Source organism: Ptychodera flava, chromosome 13 (genome assembly GCF_041260155.1).
Source record: "Ptychodera flava strain L36383 chromosome 13, AS_Pfla_20210202, whole genome shotgun sequence".
Lineage (NCBI taxonomy): Eukaryota > Metazoa > Hemichordata > Enteropneusta > Ptychoderidae > Ptychodera > Ptychodera flava.
This window is the reverse complement of record NC_091940.1, coordinates 37,473,297-37,492,820: the sequence shown is the minus strand read 5'-3', so window position 1 is coordinate 37,492,820 and position 19,524 is coordinate 37,473,297. Positions and strand designations below refer to the sequence as shown.

General features: G+C 36.0%; 1 protein-coding gene across 20 annotated transcripts in view; it reads left to right on the top strand.

The window, feature by feature from the left end:
- LOC139148365 (piezo-type mechanosensitive ion channel component 2-like) overlaps window positions 1-19,524 on the top strand; it is a 103,345-nt gene that overhangs the window by 52,901 nt on the left and 30,920 nt on the right. For 12 of the 20 annotated variants that reach the window (XM_070719779.1, XM_070719772.1, XM_070719784.1 and 9 more), the window contains 19 exons: window positions 1,383-1,591; window positions 3,304-3,452; window positions 3,796-3,951; window positions 4,729-4,823; window positions 5,583-5,740; window positions 6,266-6,439; window positions 6,874-6,978; window positions 7,661-7,861; window positions 8,211-8,412; window positions 10,778-10,870; window positions 11,266-11,419; window positions 11,816-12,001; window positions 12,553-12,710; window positions 13,477-13,636; window positions 14,012-14,101; window positions 14,753-14,826; window positions 15,970-16,008; window positions 18,226-18,341; window positions 18,747-18,897. In XM_070719779.1, the coding sequence (XP_070575880.1) occupies window positions 1,383-1,591; window positions 3,304-3,452; window positions 3,796-3,951; window positions 4,729-4,823; window positions 5,583-5,740; window positions 6,266-6,439; window positions 6,874-6,978; window positions 7,661-7,861; window positions 8,211-8,412; window positions 10,778-10,870; window positions 11,266-11,419; window positions 11,816-12,001; window positions 12,553-12,710; window positions 13,477-13,636; window positions 14,012-14,101; window positions 14,753-14,826; window positions 15,970-16,008; window positions 18,226-18,341; window positions 18,747-18,897 (2,670 nt within the window). The remainder of the gene's footprint in view (window positions 1-1,382; window positions 1,592-3,303; window positions 3,453-3,795; window positions 3,952-4,728; window positions 4,824-5,582; window positions 5,741-6,265; window positions 6,440-6,873; window positions 6,979-7,660; window positions 7,862-8,210; window positions 8,413-10,777; window positions 10,871-11,265; window positions 11,420-11,815; window positions 12,002-12,552; window positions 12,711-13,476; window positions 13,637-14,011; window positions 14,102-14,752; window positions 14,827-15,969; window positions 16,009-18,225; window positions 18,342-18,746; window positions 18,898-19,524) is intronic. The other 8 variants (XM_070719774.1, XM_070719789.1, XM_070719785.1 and 5 more) reach the window with 1 other exon arrangement.

The following is a 19,524-nucleotide window of genomic DNA, read 5'->3' as shown; positions in this document are numbered from 1 at the left end:
TTGAAACAAACTTTAGCAATTTTAAAACACAAAAGGAACCAAATGAAAAACATGAACTAGTAAGTTGTACCGGTCGTAAAGACTTTATCAAGCTGAACAAGGTCATAGGTCATTGGCACAGGGCAGGGATATCCTGTTTGCAATAACTCTCAAAGTAATTGTCCTATTTTGACACATGTTATCTGAACTTTATTTGATTTATACCAGTAACTGTCAGTTACTATCACTTGAAAGGTAATTCAGAGCCCTTGAAATCTGATGTTAGAGTCAGAAATATGTACTATTCTACTAGGTGAGTGTATGTTTACAAGTCAGAAAGTATGGCAGTGACCTAGTATTCAGTAACAGCTGACGGCCAGCCCTATTAAATTGTGACAGGCTTGTCTTGGTGTAGGGCATTTGCCTGTCAGACTTTTGTAGTTTTTGATGTAAACTAAGTCTGAGAATGCGGCATTGAAATGACCTTGGAATTAAAGTTAAATAAATTAACATCATTTTACAGTTATATAAAAGTACTAAAGTGGTGTTGGTGTGAATGATTTTGGTATCACAATAATGGTTCTACTCACAAATTAAAAGAACAGGCTGGCAGTGTTTTACTGACTCAGTAGACCCAACAGATTATTGGATGGCAATACAAGCAAAATGACGTGTTCCACATGCCACATTTATGTGTGATTGTGTACTTGGTTTTATTTGTACCATGGTTAATTCAAATTCCGGGTTTTAACCTATTTATGTGACCAGACATTTCTTTGTTTTGTTGACTGAACCAAGATATGTTACAACTTTCTTGAGTACTTGATAGAGCTAAGCATAATAAGACCATTATCAAAAAATTACTTGGTCATTGCAAATTTGCATATATCCATATATGGTAAAAAAGTATGTCAGCCATAGTTTATTCATGGAACATCAGCTGCAGAACATATATTCTGGTGGTACAGTTTTTATATGACCCAGTGCAATGGTTTCTTGCTATAAATACAGATGATCACATTCCTTTAACGGTTTAATGTGAATTTATAAGTAAAATGAAAGCTAGTAACTTTGGCTTTTCACTTGCCTACAGTTATGAATACATGTGAATAACAGGACGTGTATTTGGCACAACTTCTATAATTGTCAAAATGTCTAGTAAGATACGTTGTTTTACCCCACACTATCAAGTACACAACTGTGGACAGTCACGTCTTAAACATTTTTATGTTCACAGCCTGCCAAGGAACCATGACTGCTAAAGGATGTTGCGTGTAGTGTATTTTATACCCTAATCAAAATATGTTACTGTGTGATTTCCTGATCTGTACGTCAAAATCAAATGTTTAGGGTATATGTTGTCTACTTGTTATTTACATATCAATAATTATCAATGGTTTCAGCTCCTGATTTGGAAGCACCTGGAGACTTCCATGATGGTGAAGACAGCGATAAAATGAAGAAATTTGGCAAGACAATACAAGATTTCTTGTCCAAGTATTGGATTGTGCTTTGTGGAGCAATGTTTCTGATTGTCAGCTTACAAGAAGATGTGGTCCTCTACAGAATCATTTACATGGCTTTATTTCTCTTCTACATGATAATACTAGTGGTGAGTTGAAGTTTTGCACTCTTTGCCTATCAGTCAAATGTATATTCAGGAAATACAGAATCTTTTGCCTCATCAATCTGGGGTCTGATGTCATTTGTAGTTGTGATTCTACCCATTTCTGTATGTGTTTATGTATTTATAGTAGTAATCTTTGCTATCTTGTCTTCAGGTTTTGCAAAACTATCTGCCATAACTTTTCAACTCACATGCATTAAAACCGTCCATAGGACAAAAAAAATACAAAACAGACAAAAAACAACCACACTACAATACAGGACGATATAAAAGTAAACACTAAAAAACCTTAAACTACTAAACCGTGTGGTATAAAAGCTCTCTCCAGTGAAATTGAAGTCCAAAATAGCGAGCATCAGACATGAGTAAACTCTTCAAAAGACTATTGTCAGTACATTGCAGTCTACAGACAAGGCTTTACACCAAGTTTCTTCTTAAAACCCTGATGTTCAACAAAACTACCTGAAATACTAGGATAATGTGGTAAATTTAACAACCTGTGCAGCGTATTTTTGTGACAGACATGCAGGCTATGAATAGATGTTACATTGAAATCGCATCAAAGTTTAACACAATAAATATTATTGCAAAAAATATTAAAAAGTAGTAGTTTGACAATGTCTAAATTGTTTCAGGAGTAAGTTAGCCCTGCCACATAGCGCTCTTCATGGGAGGCGATATCGTTACCATCTTTCAGATCAGGTGTGAAAACATGACCAAGATACACAAATTTAGACACAATTTCTATCAAGGAATATTTGAAAAAAGATCTCATTCTACGCATTTGCTCTGCAATCGGGCCAAACCGTGGTTTACCAGCTGATCTCCTTATAATGTAAGCAAAGCGTGCTGCACTATGTGCTTCTTTTACAACATCATTCCAACCTGGTATTGAATGATAGCACTTTGGTTTGCTTGAATGGAAGACATCATCACTTGCCTTGGTCAACGCGTTACAAATTGAGTTATAATACACAGAAATTTGAGTACTGTGATGATATTGAGAGCAGTTTGAATGTTTACAATGGATCAAATCAAAGGGTACCTGAACTTTTGATAAATAGAAATCGGAATGAACTGTATACTTTAGGATAATTGAATCATCAAATGTCGACCAATCAACCCCTTTCCACTTAGCCTGCTGACAGGTGTCACCGGAATTACTGTTACAGGAAAAATTCATCAATGTGAATGGCATATCAATGACAGAGTCCGGTCAAATAATGTAAATGATGTGAAGTATTTAAGGCTTAACTTCTTCAGATATATGTGAACCTCATGTATCAATAAAATGCAAGAATATTCATATTTGCTAAGAATGCTCAATTATCATTCACATGGGTTATCTTCCTTGTGATCATCCCTCCCATTTGAAATATCATAATGCGCAAATTAAACAGACCAATAGATTGCACTACGTGAGAAAGATTTTGAAATGTTAGATTAATAAATGAACTCATAGTATTAAGGCCTTCGTAAGGGATTTACGTATTTTGTATTCACAATTGAAAAAAAGGACTTTGACATCTTGCATAGTTTGAATTACATTAGTGTAATCAACATAGTAATCTTATCATCTTTGCTTTCATGTTGTGAGTAAAGAATATATATTTCGATTTCACTTACTCATGCCATTATGATGACCACAAAGTGACTGACAAATGTTCATAAAATGTGATGTATCTCTGCATTTTCAGATCTCCTACAAAGTATGGAGGCTAATCATGCTGCCATATTGGTGGATAGTTGTATTCTATTCCATGTGTATACTGGTCATCATTTACACTTACCAATTTGAAAACTTCCCACAATATTGGCAGAATGGTACTGGGCTCTCAGAATCTACGTAAGTCTCCCAACTTGAATAAAAACTTCACTTCTGACTACATTTTTTGACAGAAAAGAAACAAACAAATACACCATTGTTGATTTTGGCAATGTTTTAATTTTTAAAAGATTTTGTGCTTCAGTTCATTATTTTTTTATCTTCTGAATGATGAAACCTAATAATTTGAATGCTGTATTGCTGTCTTCATTGATATTTGTATGCTTACAGTCCAATCTTTGTGCTATTATCTGCCACTACAGGAAATGTACTTGTCTCATTCTCCTTTTAAAGAAGAAAATCTGCCAACATTTTGTGTAAAATTTAATTTTAGTGATTAAACTAATCTTGTTTCTGTTATCAGACTGTCAGATATTGGCTTACAACAATATGGTACATCAGGCCTCTTGGTTGGACTACTGACTCCGACTGTCTTTGTCATTATTATCGTGGTGCAGCTTCACTATTACCACACATCTTTTCTGGCAATCAGTGCCATTGGCGATACCATGTTCTACAGGTAAAATTAACATTGTAGTGCAGCTAAACCATTACTTCACATCTTCTCTGACAATTATTGACATTTGAGAGACCATGTTCTACAGGTAAAATTAGTATTGCAGCTTATCACTGATTCTAATACTTAATGTTGTCTTTAATCTCCACCTTTAGATCAGAAACTGTTGTTATCATCAAGCGTACCATTGTCATTGGCAGTGTTTCATCCAGGATGGCATCAATGGGGCATTTTCCCCCTTTACCAGAAAATTTAGGGGGAATTTCACCAGTTCATATGTTCTACTTGTATCTCTAAGGTGTGACTGGCACCATGGGGGGGGGGGGAGTTCCCCTTGACAAATTACCAGGGGTGCCAACATGTCAACAGAGGGGGAATCCCCGTCTCCCTGTCTAGATGAAACACTGCATTGGTGCTGATTTGTGAAATGATTTCATGATGTCACTTATTTCTGTTGTAGTTCTGTTTACCGGGGTGATAGAAAAAGTCCTTTATGATGTCTTCTTTAAAAATCTTTCTTTACCATTTTTGACAAACACACACATAAAGGCCTTCTATACTGTAGATGCATTGATTCTACCTATCTTTCCAAAAATGATAAAATTTAGTCATTCGATATCGTCCATAATTTGGTATCGTCAATAGCTGCTGTCATAATTGAACCTCTTGACTTTCCAATCTCTGTAAACAGGTCTGCAATCACCATTCATAACAATGAATAGTGATGAAAGGATAGAGTTTCTAACGTTCGAATGTCTTGATCAATCTTTCCTGTCACAGAAAAGCAAGAGGCAGAGAAGAGAAAGAAGATGTTACAGAGGAAGACAGAGGCATACCTGAAGGTGGGGTAGATGAACCTGATAAAGCAAGCCAAGGTAAATATGTAAAGAAAATTTACAACACCGGACAACAATATAGAAATTGACAGTGGTACCCACCCATTATATTTACTTAAGAATTTTGAAAAGTTAATCTTAGAATTTCAAGTAGTGCAAATTTAGCAGCCCAAGGTCTAAGACCAGTGAAGTTGACTGTTTGTTTTACCATTCTGGTGGGCTTGTGAGGCAGTCAATGCCAATGGACAGGTATCACCAAGCCAGGACGGAGGACCACCAGGTGTGACACAGTAGTGGTCCATAGACTTCTAGAAACTAAACAAAAGTAGTTAGATCAGGTTCTGTGTGCTCCTTGGAAGCTTTTAAGTCCTTGAATTTAAAGTTGTATGAAAAAGTCCTGAAATATGAAATTGAGACCTGGAAAATCCTGAAAAATTGATAATCCATCCACAATTTTCAAAAGTGACAAGATGATCAGTCATGATATTGTAAAAATGATATGTAAAATGATATATGAAAATAATGTATTGTAAAATTATATCTGGAATATGGTGTTTTTGACCACACAAAGTCTTTGAAAAAAACTGAAAAGTTCTTGAATATTAAGTAACTTGTAGTGCATGGACCCTGTAGATTTCTCATGTCTGATTACTTCATCATCAGTATTTGATACTACAATACCAGCTCTATCAGATGAAGTTTTGAAGCTGCTAGTACACTTCAGTAATTCTCATTTCAATGAACTCTTACTTATTCAGATTTGTTGTTGAATGTACAATAATTTTTTTCATTTTTCAGATACCCTGGCTCACAAAACTCCCAAGGAGTATTTTATTGCCTTCTGTAAAGCAGTCAAGTATTGGTATCGCCAAGTAACCCTCATTCTCTGGAGACTGCTGGAAATTCATATGATTAAAATTATATTTTTCAGCATTACAGCTGTGTGCATCACAGAAGTAAGTTATCTGCATTAACTTTTATCTGCAAACTTTAATATTTTGTCAATGATCACATATTTCAACAATGATCTTATGGCATTATGTGTGACATGTTCCACACTATATCTCCAGTTTCCTTTACACTAATATCATTAATACATTACACTTTCATAAAGATTGTACTTGATGGTATGTTACTAATTATATCACTTTATCATTTTGCTTTATTGCTTGTCTGCATTGTAACATGTGATATTTATAGCAGGCATTCAAAATTTTGTTTTGGATTCACCAAGGGTTTTACCAATTATTATTGGCACAATGATGTGTGTTACACTTTCTCTCAAACGTGAATGATCATGTCAGCGCAACTTGTAATGATATGTAGAAACTCCTTTGATTTTAGTGTTCCTGCATCATCAGTTTTCATTTTTCTTTAAATCTGTGTTATATCATAGGACAGTGTGATATCAATCACAAAAAACATGACACCGAAATTACACAGGCCATGCCAGTAATATTTTTATGGTTTTCTTTTTGCAGGTCTCTGCTTTGAATTTTATCTACATCTTCTTCATGTTCTTTGCCATCCCGATACCATGGTTACAAGGGGCATTCTGTATCTGTGCCATGTGCTGGACATCATTGATAATCCTGGCAAAGATGTCATTTCAACTCACACTTGTCAATGCCACTGCCTTTGATGTGGACTGTGATGTAAGTATCAAGCATCTCACACTGGTAAAGAGAAAAAACATCTCACTACTGTAGTGAAAATGCATCACAGGAAACCATAATTTGCTGTTTATTTGCTGAAAGTCAACTATCAATATCATCTCAAGCATTAGATTGCTATGGCTAAGATGAACTTTGGCTACATTGTTGTGAAATCAAAATTGTACAAAATTCGAAAAACATTCAACTCACTAAAGAGAAGTTTTGTAGCATGTTCCTCATGTAACCAGTAAATAAACTGCAATACTTACCATAACATACACCCATAAATTTTACCGGTTTTGGTAATTGTCCTTCAGGTATTTTAGCATACCAGTACAAAATATGTCCTCAAATATTCCATAACTATCAGACATTGTGTTGATCACTCATTGAATGACACATTGATGTTTCTGTGTTCTGTTGCTGACTATCAGAGTGCTGGTATTGGTCACATCCCTATTGCACTGGAGAATGGTACATTCAACCTGGCTGAGTGGGTTGGTTTTGAAAAGACAGACAGGATAGCCAAATACACACTGGTAGGTAGAAAACTACATTATTCTAAAACTTTATGGTCATGAAGAAAATAGAATTTGCCCCGCTAATCTTACATAATTCTTGCACATAATCTGCTGTACCAGTAAAACAACACTGATGAACCTCAAATGATTTGTGTTCCACTTTTCAAAATTTCTTTCAGAAAGGTGAGTATTCCTGATGAAGCGTTTTTACAATTGAAATTAGATATTAAATGATGTGTTTAAGAATATTACAAACTTATCAATGTAACTGTGTGAACAAGGTGAAGGAAGACCAATGTTTAATAAAAATGTACGCAACCCTTCACTATTGAGAAAATCAGTATTGTTGGTTGCAAATGAATGAAACTGAATGAAAATTAATGGCTGGAAACAAAACTTTGATTGGGACCAAAAGCTTCGAGGTATTAACCAATGAAAATTTTATGCAAACCTTATCAACATGTGTCTCCCTCAGTGGCAATAAGTGGAAATAATTGAATCTTGATAAACTTTAAAAATGACTGAAGATATCATCACATCTAAGAAACCAAACAAGAGTACAGGACATTGTGTGTGATTATTTCATGCATGTATGGATATAGGTATCACAAATTCCACAAGTTAATTCCATTTATAAATGTACAGTGTCTGAAGTTTTTGATATTCATAATTACTGTTAATAACGTTTGTTTCTTTGCAGGGTTACATAGCCATCTGTCTGGTTATCATCATCCAGGCAATTGTCAACTTACATCAGAAGCAGTATCGTTGGGAGAACAACATTGAAACACCCAAGAGAGGAATTCTGTTCAATGAAATCACCCGAGAAAACGCTGATGAAGGACTCCTTGAAATGACCAAGTTTCTCATCAACTACTTTTTCTACAAGTTTGGTTTAGAGGTAATAGCATTTCAATGGTATATCCAGATACCTTGATGTTTCTGACTGTGCAGACTTTAGCCAAAAAGAAAAAGGATTTTGCTTCTCAACATTGTGGGAGTTTATCTGGACTAGCTGTGTATTACTAAGCCTTTTTACATAATTGCTCAACAAATTAAATGAAAAAGGTAAAGTGCACTGTGCATGGCAGAAAATATCAATACCTGTAGATCACATGTACAGTACTGTACTGTACTGTATTTTGAAAATGTCAGTATGTTGCTGAACCACAAATTTTTCAAATTGCAAATGAAGATGTTACCATTGCATGTACTTGTCTTCTGACTTTTCCATGTTTTACTGTTTTTAGGTTTGCTATGCAATGACAGTGATCACAATCTGTGTAAGACTTGATGTCTATGGTGTCATATATGCAACCTGGCTTGGCATACTCATGTTACTTCTCAGAAGAATCACCTACCTTGTATGGCCTGTGTATATGTGCTTTCTCTCCATACTGTTTCCAATATTATATCTTGTATGCCTTGGTCTGCCAGAGGGTCTCTGTATAGGTAAGCGAAATATCAGTTTCCTGTATAATGTGCTCAGATTTGAGGTATGTAATTGTCTCGAAACTGACATTGTACGAGCAGAAGTACTGGCTCGTACTTTCATATTACGAGTGACGTATGCAAGCTATAAGTCACACATGCCTTTTGACCTAATTTTTATGAATACGCCTAGGACTATGTTGTATTCCATGGATGAAAGATTTTTTTTTATGTGAAAGGATTTTACGACAAACGAACGCATAGACACATTTTCTGTATATATTCGAAACTCGGAAGTAGGAGCGGGTGTGAACTTCGTATGATTATTTTTTTGGTCGTGAGAGCGGGTTCAGTGCAGTGCGGAGGAATACTTTTAGGCTTTGACTTTCGGACGAGTCTGTACGTACGGGTCAAGACTGGAGACGACGCGACACTCTCTGACTTATTATACGCCACGATGGTAGACTTTTTTGCAGACGTCGATTGTAACATTAAGCTGTTAAAGAAGAACCAAAGAAGAGGTTGCAATGTCCGAACATCAAGGAAGAGACCTCGATTGATTGTAATGCACTTGAACCTACCGCCGTTGTAAATCTTTTTTACTTTCTCGAATTCGAAAGCGCAATGATTCCACAGACATAAAACCTGCGTGGCTTGCGAGTCAGCTTATGACCTCGAAATAATTACCACATTATGTTAATCACAGTGTACAATGAATAATATGAAGGATTTTATGAGTTGGCGGGTGTTTTTGTGGCACCCGTGTGTACCTCATGTTGTACAGTCTATTTTTAAAATGACCTCTACTCAACAATGATTTTAAAGACTAACATTTTTCTGACCTCGCATTCAACTTCAAGTTTTGAAAAAACACATATCGGAACAACCACACTTTGGTGTGTATTGTTGAGAATATGGCCCCGCCTATTGAATAATGGTATAGTCAGGTCACTGTGGGGTCAATATTCCTGTTTGTCATCGCGGAACTTGCAGAAGCCATACAAGATATCGATGCTCGATACTGCTATATTCAATTCGTTCGTTCGCGCTCCTGAACAACAAAAAAAACATCACTCAAAACCAACTCATCACATTCCAAACTTACCTAGCTACACTCAGTTCGGTAGATAAGTTCAAGGCATCAGTCGTAGTATAAATGCTGACGTCGATTTGTCGATGTCAATGAAGTCGGCGTCGACGTAATAATGTATTTTTACAAATATATTTATTTATTTGGCGTTAATTAGAGGAAAATCACATCAGAGGGTGGATGACGTATGTATTACAATATCCCGGGTAGGCTAAACTGGCCGTTTTGTTTATCGCTATTATTGCCTACTCCCACCGTACCGCCCATCGTCTGTAACCTGCACGCGATGTTTGCACACGAACGAACGCCCAATGCCAGTCACTCAGAGTCGTCGGTTTTCTTGCTACCCAAGAATATATGCAATTATGAATGTCATTTTTGAAAATTCACTAATGCATGAAATACCAATTACGACGAACCCACAATTTATTGTTGTTGAGATTTTGTCAACAGTGTTATAAATATAGTGCTGCAAAGTCAGTAGTAGGGCCTACCCACGTGAAAGACGTTTTGAACTCGTTCCCGTACTTGCTATATTCAAGCTGAAATCAGTCAAGTCATTACGTGTTTATTTCGCATATTTGCTATATTTTAGCACCCGTACTCAGAACCCCTCTTTGACATTCTGTTTGGCATGTTTCTACGTTCATTTCGAATCCTATTTTGTCTTTTTTTTCAACGCTCAGTTCGACGCTGTTTTTGTTTTTCCACGCTCAGCTTGACGCTCACTTTGTCGATTTTGGGACCTGCATTACGTCACTCGTACTTTGAAAGTACGGCACATTACGTCACTCGTACTTCGCTCATACGAGCTCGTAGGTCTGCTCGTAGTTCGTCCGTTTTGAGACGATTGGATAAATGCAGATTTTATCAACTGTCTGATGAGTGTTGACCAGTAAAATTTAAAGTTACAAACCCGTGTGTGAAGCATATACTGACAATATTGTCATTAGTACAACAATATTGGTCTATGTGTGCTTGTACAATTTGCTGCCCCTACATACTGTTTCTAATACCATACTTTGGTCTGCTAGATGGTCTTTGCCAGTCTTCTTGGATTTACTGAAATGATATACACCAGGTGACCCCTGATTGTTATTCTTGCTTTTGAAAGAGAATGATCAAAACTTTGTTTGAGTCAAGTCATAGCAAAAGTGCAGGTCTTTCACTTTTGAGGCATCGACTACCTTGATATGGCGCAGTAGTGATTGTCAGTGCCAGCCATTCTTGTAATTGTGTTTTAGTTTGCACATTCAGCAAAGGTGAATGGATTATTGTACTTTTGTTGTCCTACAGCATATCCATGGAGTTCCTACTTCAACCCTAATCTGATACGCTGGTTGTATCTACCTGACTATATCAATCAACCACAGTCAAGCAAACTGATGGGTGAGTTGATCGATGTTCTATTTTCAACTAGGTTTTATGATAATAATGCAGACTCCACGCAACATGTCTCAATCACTGTAGAGTACATAACCCTTGATACATTCATGTAACTTGATGATAGGAACTTTATGACAAGGTAATTGAGCTCTGAGCAGTGGCATAATTTATACCAGCACATTTAGAGATTTATACCAGCACACTGAGAGCAAAGTGTTATGACCGAAAGCATAAAAGTTCACCAGAGGAAAGAACTCACACGTTGTTCCAACATAAAGAAAGACAGGTAGCTTTTCTCAATTTCAATGTATATGTTTAATGTAATTCACTTAAATAGTTCATCTGTCATTTGACATGCACAACCTACAGTAATTAATCATGATTTAATATCTTTGCAGCTGACTTCTTCCAGCTGTTATTTGTGTGTCTTCAGTGGCAAGTGTTCCGAGTGGAGAGTAAGATCCAAGAACAGTATGGAGGAGGTGACAACGATATGATTGACAAAGAAGGTCCCATAGAAGACAATCCTGTGCCAAACTTTGTCTTCAATAAGTAAGCAGTCTTTCAGGATTAAGTTATCGTAGTCTCAGTGCATTACATCAATAGAATTTTTTGATGCTGTAAATGTTGATGTAAATCATGCTAATTTTTTGTGAATTTTTATCAATTGCTGTAATTAACAATTCAGTCAGTCAATCAGAGAAATTATCTGTCCACTCTCCATTGCATTCTAGATCATATTTAAAGTAAGTTGTTTTCAAAACATCATTTCTAGTTATTGTACATTTCTAGAATTTTAGTGTTTCCTTTTACAGAAACTGAAGTGTTGTCCTAATTGATGTTACTTCTGAAATTTGGATGTTGCAAACTGTGGCTGCCACTTACCAAGGGCTATATGTAGATGCAAAATTTCATTGATAAAAATCATATTTACAATCACGTTTTCAGGACTTACCTTGATTTGCTGAAGAATGCTTTCTTCAATTACACACTGTGGGTGGTGCTTGCTATGGTCTTCCTGGCTGGGACATCACTTGTCAGCATTTTCTGTCTTGGTTATCTGGGCCTCTGTTTCTTCTTCATGTGGTTTGGACAAGACTATCTGCTGAAACCAAGACAAACTTTGCTTAAAGCGTAAGTAAGATCACAAACTTTCACAATTGGATTTATGTTGTACAGAGAAAAATTTATTACCTTGAAGCAAATATTGGAGTGGTTACAAAAATTTGAATTCTGAAAAGTTGATATTGTTATGTTTTCTGATGTTAAAATTGATAGAGGGGACACAAAAATGTACTAACTTGTTCAATTGGGGAATAGATGAATCCATCTAACAAGAAATAATTTACAAGGTTAACTTTGGCTGGTAAAGTGTTAATGTAAATGTATCATACTTTCTATAGTTCTCAAATGCAAAAGTTGCTTTCAATTTTTTCATGAAAACATACAGCACATCATGATTTTAGGCCATTGAAATTCTCAGTAAAAAATGAGTAACAGTCAGTTGATTTCAACACCAAAACATTGCTCATCAGTACTCTTTGCAGAAACGGATATATTCATTGAGGAGATAGGCAGATGAAAAATTAAAACCTGATGAAAAAATAAAGGAGTCTGGACAATAATTTGATATACCAGTGGAGCAGTTATTATATTCAAATCTTCATGTCTTCTCATAACCACAGATGGAATGTTCTGATGATGTACAATGTTGCTGTCATTTTCATCAAAGCCTGCTTACAAGTCGTGGCATGTGTCTACATCCAGTCATTTTACAAAAAATTCTGTTGGTTGATACAGTTACTCAGTCTAGTCTGTTTACAAGGAGATATGTATGAAACTGGTAAGTGTGTCACTTTACATCACTTTAAATTTAATACTTTGCTGATTTTATAAAGTAGTTCTTATTTCTGTAACAGCTGTCAGTTTACATGAATTGCTTCTCTCTGCCATACTATGTGAATTGCCTCTAAGCTTTTCAATTTTCCAGTTGACAGACAAATGACTAGGTATACAATATTACAAAGGTGTAACTATAAAATCCAGGATATTTTCCCCTTCATTATTCTTTATGAGTTTTTATCGTGTGAATTAAGGGCATGTACCTTTTTCTGTTATGTCACAAGACTGGCTGTTGTTTCATAACCATACGGCATAATCATATGAAGAATTTGGAATAATAACTCATTGCTCATTTACACAAGTAGCTCAATCTTACATGGATCTGCTTTTACGCAAATTAAGCTGATTTCTGGTATGGTTATTATCTTCATTTTCTACTTTGGTGGGCATGTATGAATTTAATGAGGTTTGAACCAAACGGTACATATGCACAAACTCACACACAGCAGCAACAGAATGAGATATGTGTACACACATAACAGTACATAACATGTTACATATCCAGTTGGTACACAATAACACAGAACAGTCACGCTGCAGACATGGGCCACTTGGACCACTTTAACCCACTGTTATCAGTGGTGACTGTGGACCTATCTACTAGGAATTAGGGGTGAACAGGTTAGTTTCACATCAGATAACCCTGTTTGATTGAATCACTGCCACCTGTGTATTTCATAACATCGATCTCAATCTCTGTTCTTCAGGTGCAAATGACAGCGACTGTCAGGCTCCAGTAGACCAGGCTGGAATGAGCTGGGATGGTGTTCTCTTTGTCTTTTTGCTCGTACAGAAACGCATCTTCACATGCCACTATTTCCAATACATTGTAGAAGAAGTCAAAGAAGAAAATACCTTGGCAGCCAGGTCAGAATGTGTTTGATACCATCCATAAATATTTCACAGCAAATCAGCTAGAAGTTTTCTTTTTGATTCTTCTGACTTTAATGCCGTGTCTAACAGGCAAGTATCTTACATTGTAGATAAGTCAGTGTTTCAAGTCTTACTGTTGACAAGCTTGTCTCTGGTATTTATATGTACTAGAATAACTTTTAACAGCAATCGTTGTTGATACTTGCAGGGATCCTGTTAAAACTGATTTTTTTATCAAAAATTTGTTTTGAAAGAATGACTGACTCTACATAAGAACCAAAGCTTAGAGTCTTGTGTGGTTAGCTTGGATATCGTACATGTCATCATATACGTTGAAATAATAAAAGATTACTTAATTCATATGAACAGAGGAGCAACGATAATAAATGAACAGCTTGCTAGTGATGTCAGAGACAGAAAAGACAGAGAAGAAGAAACTCTCCACAAGATAAGAAAAAAGTAAGTGTCAAAGTAATAAATTGATATCAGGATAAACATTACCGTTGTGTGGTGTGACTGATCATGTCATCATGTAGCTTAGCATATAGGACAAATACTCTATGCATGCTGTGCACATGAAAAAATTGTAGTTCAGCAGGATTATTTCACATAAATTCAAAGCTTTTGTGCTGACCATCGCTCACTGTATGACCTCTAATGCTTGACGTATATTTTTGAGTGAATCTTGCCTTTTTCCTAGTGTTTACATAAAACTTGTGAGGTCAAAAAGGTCAAATAGCATCCAATAACACCAGCGGGTAAGTTATTGTACTCTTCATCAGTGTTATTGTGCTCCACGCCCTCTAATACCAAAACTTACCATGTGATAAAACTCCATAGTATACAGACGTAGGTGTATAATAATGCAACATTACGTTAGGGAGTATGTTTATTTATTGACCTTCTAAGACACACTCAGACTAGAAGGGTGTGGCCTGGTGATCTTCAGATGTGCTAGCACGTCCTCCTAAAATGGCATTGTTAAGCAAAGTGTTGATGTTTGTTCATTGGCTAAATGGTGAGCCATCAGGTGTCATTCTACAGGCTGTCAAATTAGCATTTTGTTTGTAGTGGTCTAATAATTACCGTGGTGTATTGTGTCAATTTCAGAATTGAGAAAGTGAAAGCCAGACAAGACAAACTGCGGGGCAAAGACAAATGTGAGCCCAGAGACCATTGGGAAGGTAAGTCCTGACACAATTCTCAGCATCTGCTCGTGATAAACTGGCTGTTATTGCTCTGATTAAGAAAGAAGCTATGCAACATTCAGAAATTCCTGAAAATTGTTGTTTTCAAGATATGGTCATCTCTCTCACTTCACAGTAATGTCATGGCAATAGGCATTTTTGATGAGTTCATATCTGGAAATAATTTTCAGGAATATCTAGCAGAAAGCATGTTGAAAGACTAACAATGATAATGACCGTGTAACAGGTATGTATGGTTTAAAGCTGCGATGCTGCCCATCCCCTAATAGCATATATAACAGCTTGAACTTTTTCACACTTAATATCTCAAAACAAAACCTTAAATCTTTAAAATATCACAGAGTCTAGCCTGTAGTTCAAACTCAACAGTAAAAGCCCAACTTAGGATAAAACTCAATGCCTTGTTACTGAATACTGAATGTCCCTACCCCCACTACAACAGTGGCAACACACTGCTAAGTGATACCATGTTGTCATAAAGTCCCAGTAAACAAATTCTCATAGAGATATGCATGTTTTAAGACATTAGAACAAGCATGTACCAAAAGCATCATTTTTCACATTTGATTCCATAAATTTTTGATTTCTTTTCTGTTTCATTGGTGTACATTTTTTTGAAAGCTTCTTGCTGACTATCATCTTTCAACAAAAGCTGTTTTTTTCCAAAACATTTTCATTACATACAAATGTCATTTTCATCAAATCTTGCATTTACTTTCCCTCGGCCTTTCTGTCTTCTCTCTGGGTTCCAACTCTACATCTTTCTCTCTTTTTTCCCTTTCTTGTATGTCTCTCTGTCATTTCATCAGATCATAGGTCATCATATTTTTTTTACAGCATTACAGTGTATGTGCAAGAGCAATGTTATGCTTTTATATTTCATCAATGCTACATCGAGTAGGAAATCAGGCTAAACCCAGCATATATGAAAGTCAAATGCATTTCAACTAACCAGAGAATTAACAAACTTTGAGAGCCCTGTATTTCCTCTCTTTATCCTATTGGTCTTCCAAAAATCCACACTAACTGATCATACTAAAATCATAGCATGTAGAACCATGTCCAAATCACAGAATCTAGCTTTGTCACTTAAAATCTTTGGTGGTGGTATTTCAATAGAAGCTCGACAGTACTTCATGGGAAGCAGAAAAAGAGGAAGTAAGTAGAAAAAGCTAGAAATAGAGAACAGTTATTCCCGACCCAACCCACTTATCTTGTTTTTCCCACCGTGTGAAAATCCAATCTGTCCTGAACACCTCAAAGTGGGTACCTTTCATTATAGTATTATCTGATCTCGTACAACTGAGAATTTCTTTTGCTGTGTATGAGATATTTTTGGGTTGTCTAACTTCCAGAATGCCATGCACTCAGCTCTGTCTAACTTGAAATTACTAATTCTACTGATAACAACTTTTGGTTCAAAGATTTTTGGTTTATATGTAATGCAATAGAGTATATTTGGCTGAGCCTATCATGTTTTTGGTAAAGATTTATGGATCTAAGTTTTTCTGCTGTGGAGGCATCTTAGTTTTTATTGGTGATATGAGTCTTTGGTACCAAACATCTCTCACAAAAAGTTCCCATTTATTTTACTCATTTTTTGGCCATAATCAAGAGGATTCAAAAGGTAGGGATATCAGACAGCCAACAAAGAAGATGAAATGCTATAATTCAATATTTTTATCATTGACGTGACCTGACCTGACCTGACCTGACTGACCTCTGAGTGTTGAAGTCGCAGTAAATATTCATGTGCATCAACCTAATATACTAAGTCACCTGTGGAAATACTGTAAGCCTTTCTAAGAGTGCCAGCACACAGTGCTTGGCGTGTGCTTGTATGTATTGATACTTAATACAAGTGCAATCATTTTAAGTGATTGTGAGTAGCAGTTTTCATATTATTTTGAAAAAGACTACTGAAACAGAACTGAAAAATAAATGGTTGTTCACATATAGTATGGGGTCCAATTCAAACAACAATAACCGTTTTTAAGTGCATACAATTGTAAATTTCCAATCTGTTTGTTATCCCTAGAATATGAGAATTCACAAGTTGCTGTCCACTGACCTAAGAATTACCATTATTTGTATTGAATCTCACTTCTACTGTCTAAGCTTGGATGGAGCATTACCATTGAAAGTACTCACTGCATTCAAAACTTGCACTTTAAAGCATACAAATATATAAGTTGTTGTTTTGTTAACACACATTCAAATCAAGTTGTTGTCTTGTGTCCACACATACAGGTTTCATGTTTACTGATAGACTTCCTTCACACAGTTCAATACAGTCTGCAGGGTTCAAAAAATGCAAATGTTTCAAATCATTCAAGTCTGACATGATTTTCTATGTATCTTTCAATTTTGGTCTTTGTTTGTTTTTGTTTTTTGAATGAAACAACATTCCTGTGCCTCAATCCTGAGGCTCAGTGTAATGTTGGTGCAGTGCTGTTGTACAACTTGTCGGACAATTCAAGACTGTCCATATCAATGTACAAATGGCTACCCAGCCCACCTTCCATTTGTTTGGGTGTCAAGTATCACTCATACCAATGCATACTGTACCTAATGTACTACGAGGTGCTTTAATTTCAGGTCATATGGATAGAATATTACCACTTTATAGGTTAAAAGCTCATCCAGAAAGCTTTTGCAATCAATGTACATATGTTTCACTGCCTAGTGAATATTTGGTGTTACTTTATTCATGCACATAACATATAGATATCTGCTTTGCCCTGGCATTTCCTTCGAATACAGTTTAGCCTTCAGTGGTTAATGAAGGTTTCTAATTTCACATATAGCGTAACATTTTTATGAATATTTGGTATCCATAGTCTATTGACTTAACCGCAAGACAAATGATTTTTTGTTGATTTTAGATTCAGTCACTGCCAAGTCAAAACACTTATTTCTATTCCAGCCACCATACATAACCATACTGCCAAAATCAAGAAATCTGTGTTTCTAGACTATTGCTTTGTGTTGCATATGAGTTGCATTTGTGTTGCATAAATCTGAAAAGATCAGTTTCTTATCCACCAATCAGCATTAGCCTTAATCCAACTGCCAGTATAAAGCTCTCCCAAAACAGTTACATCATAAGTCCTAATTTGTGTGTAACTGAACATGGTAAAAGAGAACATCTTTAATGTCAGCCATACTTACTTCTGGAACAGCAGTGCACATGTATACGTGGTCAGCCAACTGAAAATCAATGATTTGCTACTATCATATAATAAATACAGGTGACAAAATTCCTTTGGATGTACATGTGAAGGTAAAAGTATTTGGTGAAATTCATCAATTTTGGTAAGGTGATGGAAACTTAATCATCCCCTATTCTAAAGATAAATATGTAATTTTTTTTAGCTGTTCGTGGCGGAGACAGGTACTTATGGCAAGATGAAAGCAGTGATGAAGAGAGTGAAGATACTAGATCAGAAGAGGAAGAACCAAGAACACCTCGTAAAGCTGGACCCATGCAGGTAATGGCTTGGCATTCTTAGCCATTCTCATTTTCTGTAAGTCACATTGCACTGACTCTGATTGGTTGGTAGGACCTCAAACTGTATGAAGATATTAATGGAACTAAAAAGGACAGATTAGATTATAACTTCAATGCCTTTTTGTAATGATTGTTCCATATCCCATGTGGTGGAATTTGCTAAGTTTAAATGAAACAATCTCGGGATGTGACTTCAACTTTTGTTATGTATTGATATACCGGTAGGCATCAAACAGTGACTTCTTTCATCTCTGTCAAACATGTATCAATATCCTAGCAAATCATAATATTCATCAAGCTTGTCGATGATAAACATTGTAAAGATGGGTCGTTCCAATACCAAGGCTGTGAAATCAAACTCCTCTTATTGTAATTTGCCCCTCAGCTGGCATACACTGCTATCACAGAGGGCACCAAGGAAACTATCAAGAAAGACAGAGCCATCAAACGTTCCATGTCCCAAAGTGATCCTGTGGAAAAGGGAAGGCGTCAAACTATTGCAACGTTACCATCAGAGGGTCAAGTGTTTGTGGGAGGTAAACATTTCCAGATGATGTCTATATGTATTTCAAGTTTGTACAGAAAGCATGATCTTTGACCGAAAACTGCACCACTTTTACACTGTTTGTCAAAAAGTCTGTTGTTGACATGTTATGGCAGATTAACTGGAAAACTGTGTCCAGTCAGCCCAGATTATTATTTATTTCCACATTTATGTCAGCATTACCTTTTATTGGTATACACACACAATTCCTATAATTCTGTAGGGATACAGAATTCCAAAGTCTGTGCAATTAGGTGATGTCCTATATGTAAAACTTTGTTAATATTGCTATGCAGTATCATATCTGAGGCTGCATATCTTTATGTTTTATTTGACTCCTATTGCATGCTGTAAGAAGTCATGTTTTAGTACTTGGTTGAGTGACTGGTTTCATTTGAAGTTTTTGTTCTGGTGTTCCATAACTTTGGTTTGCTGCCTGTTTATCTATCTGTTTGTCTGAGTATTGCTAGCATGTTTGTTTGTTAGCAAAATATCTCAAGGCATTTGTGGATTTTTTTGTTGCTACTAATTTGTGAAGTCAATAAACTGTTGCATTATAGATTAAAACATCATGCCAGGTGTCATACCATTTTACAGTCACGTACATATCAGATAGTAG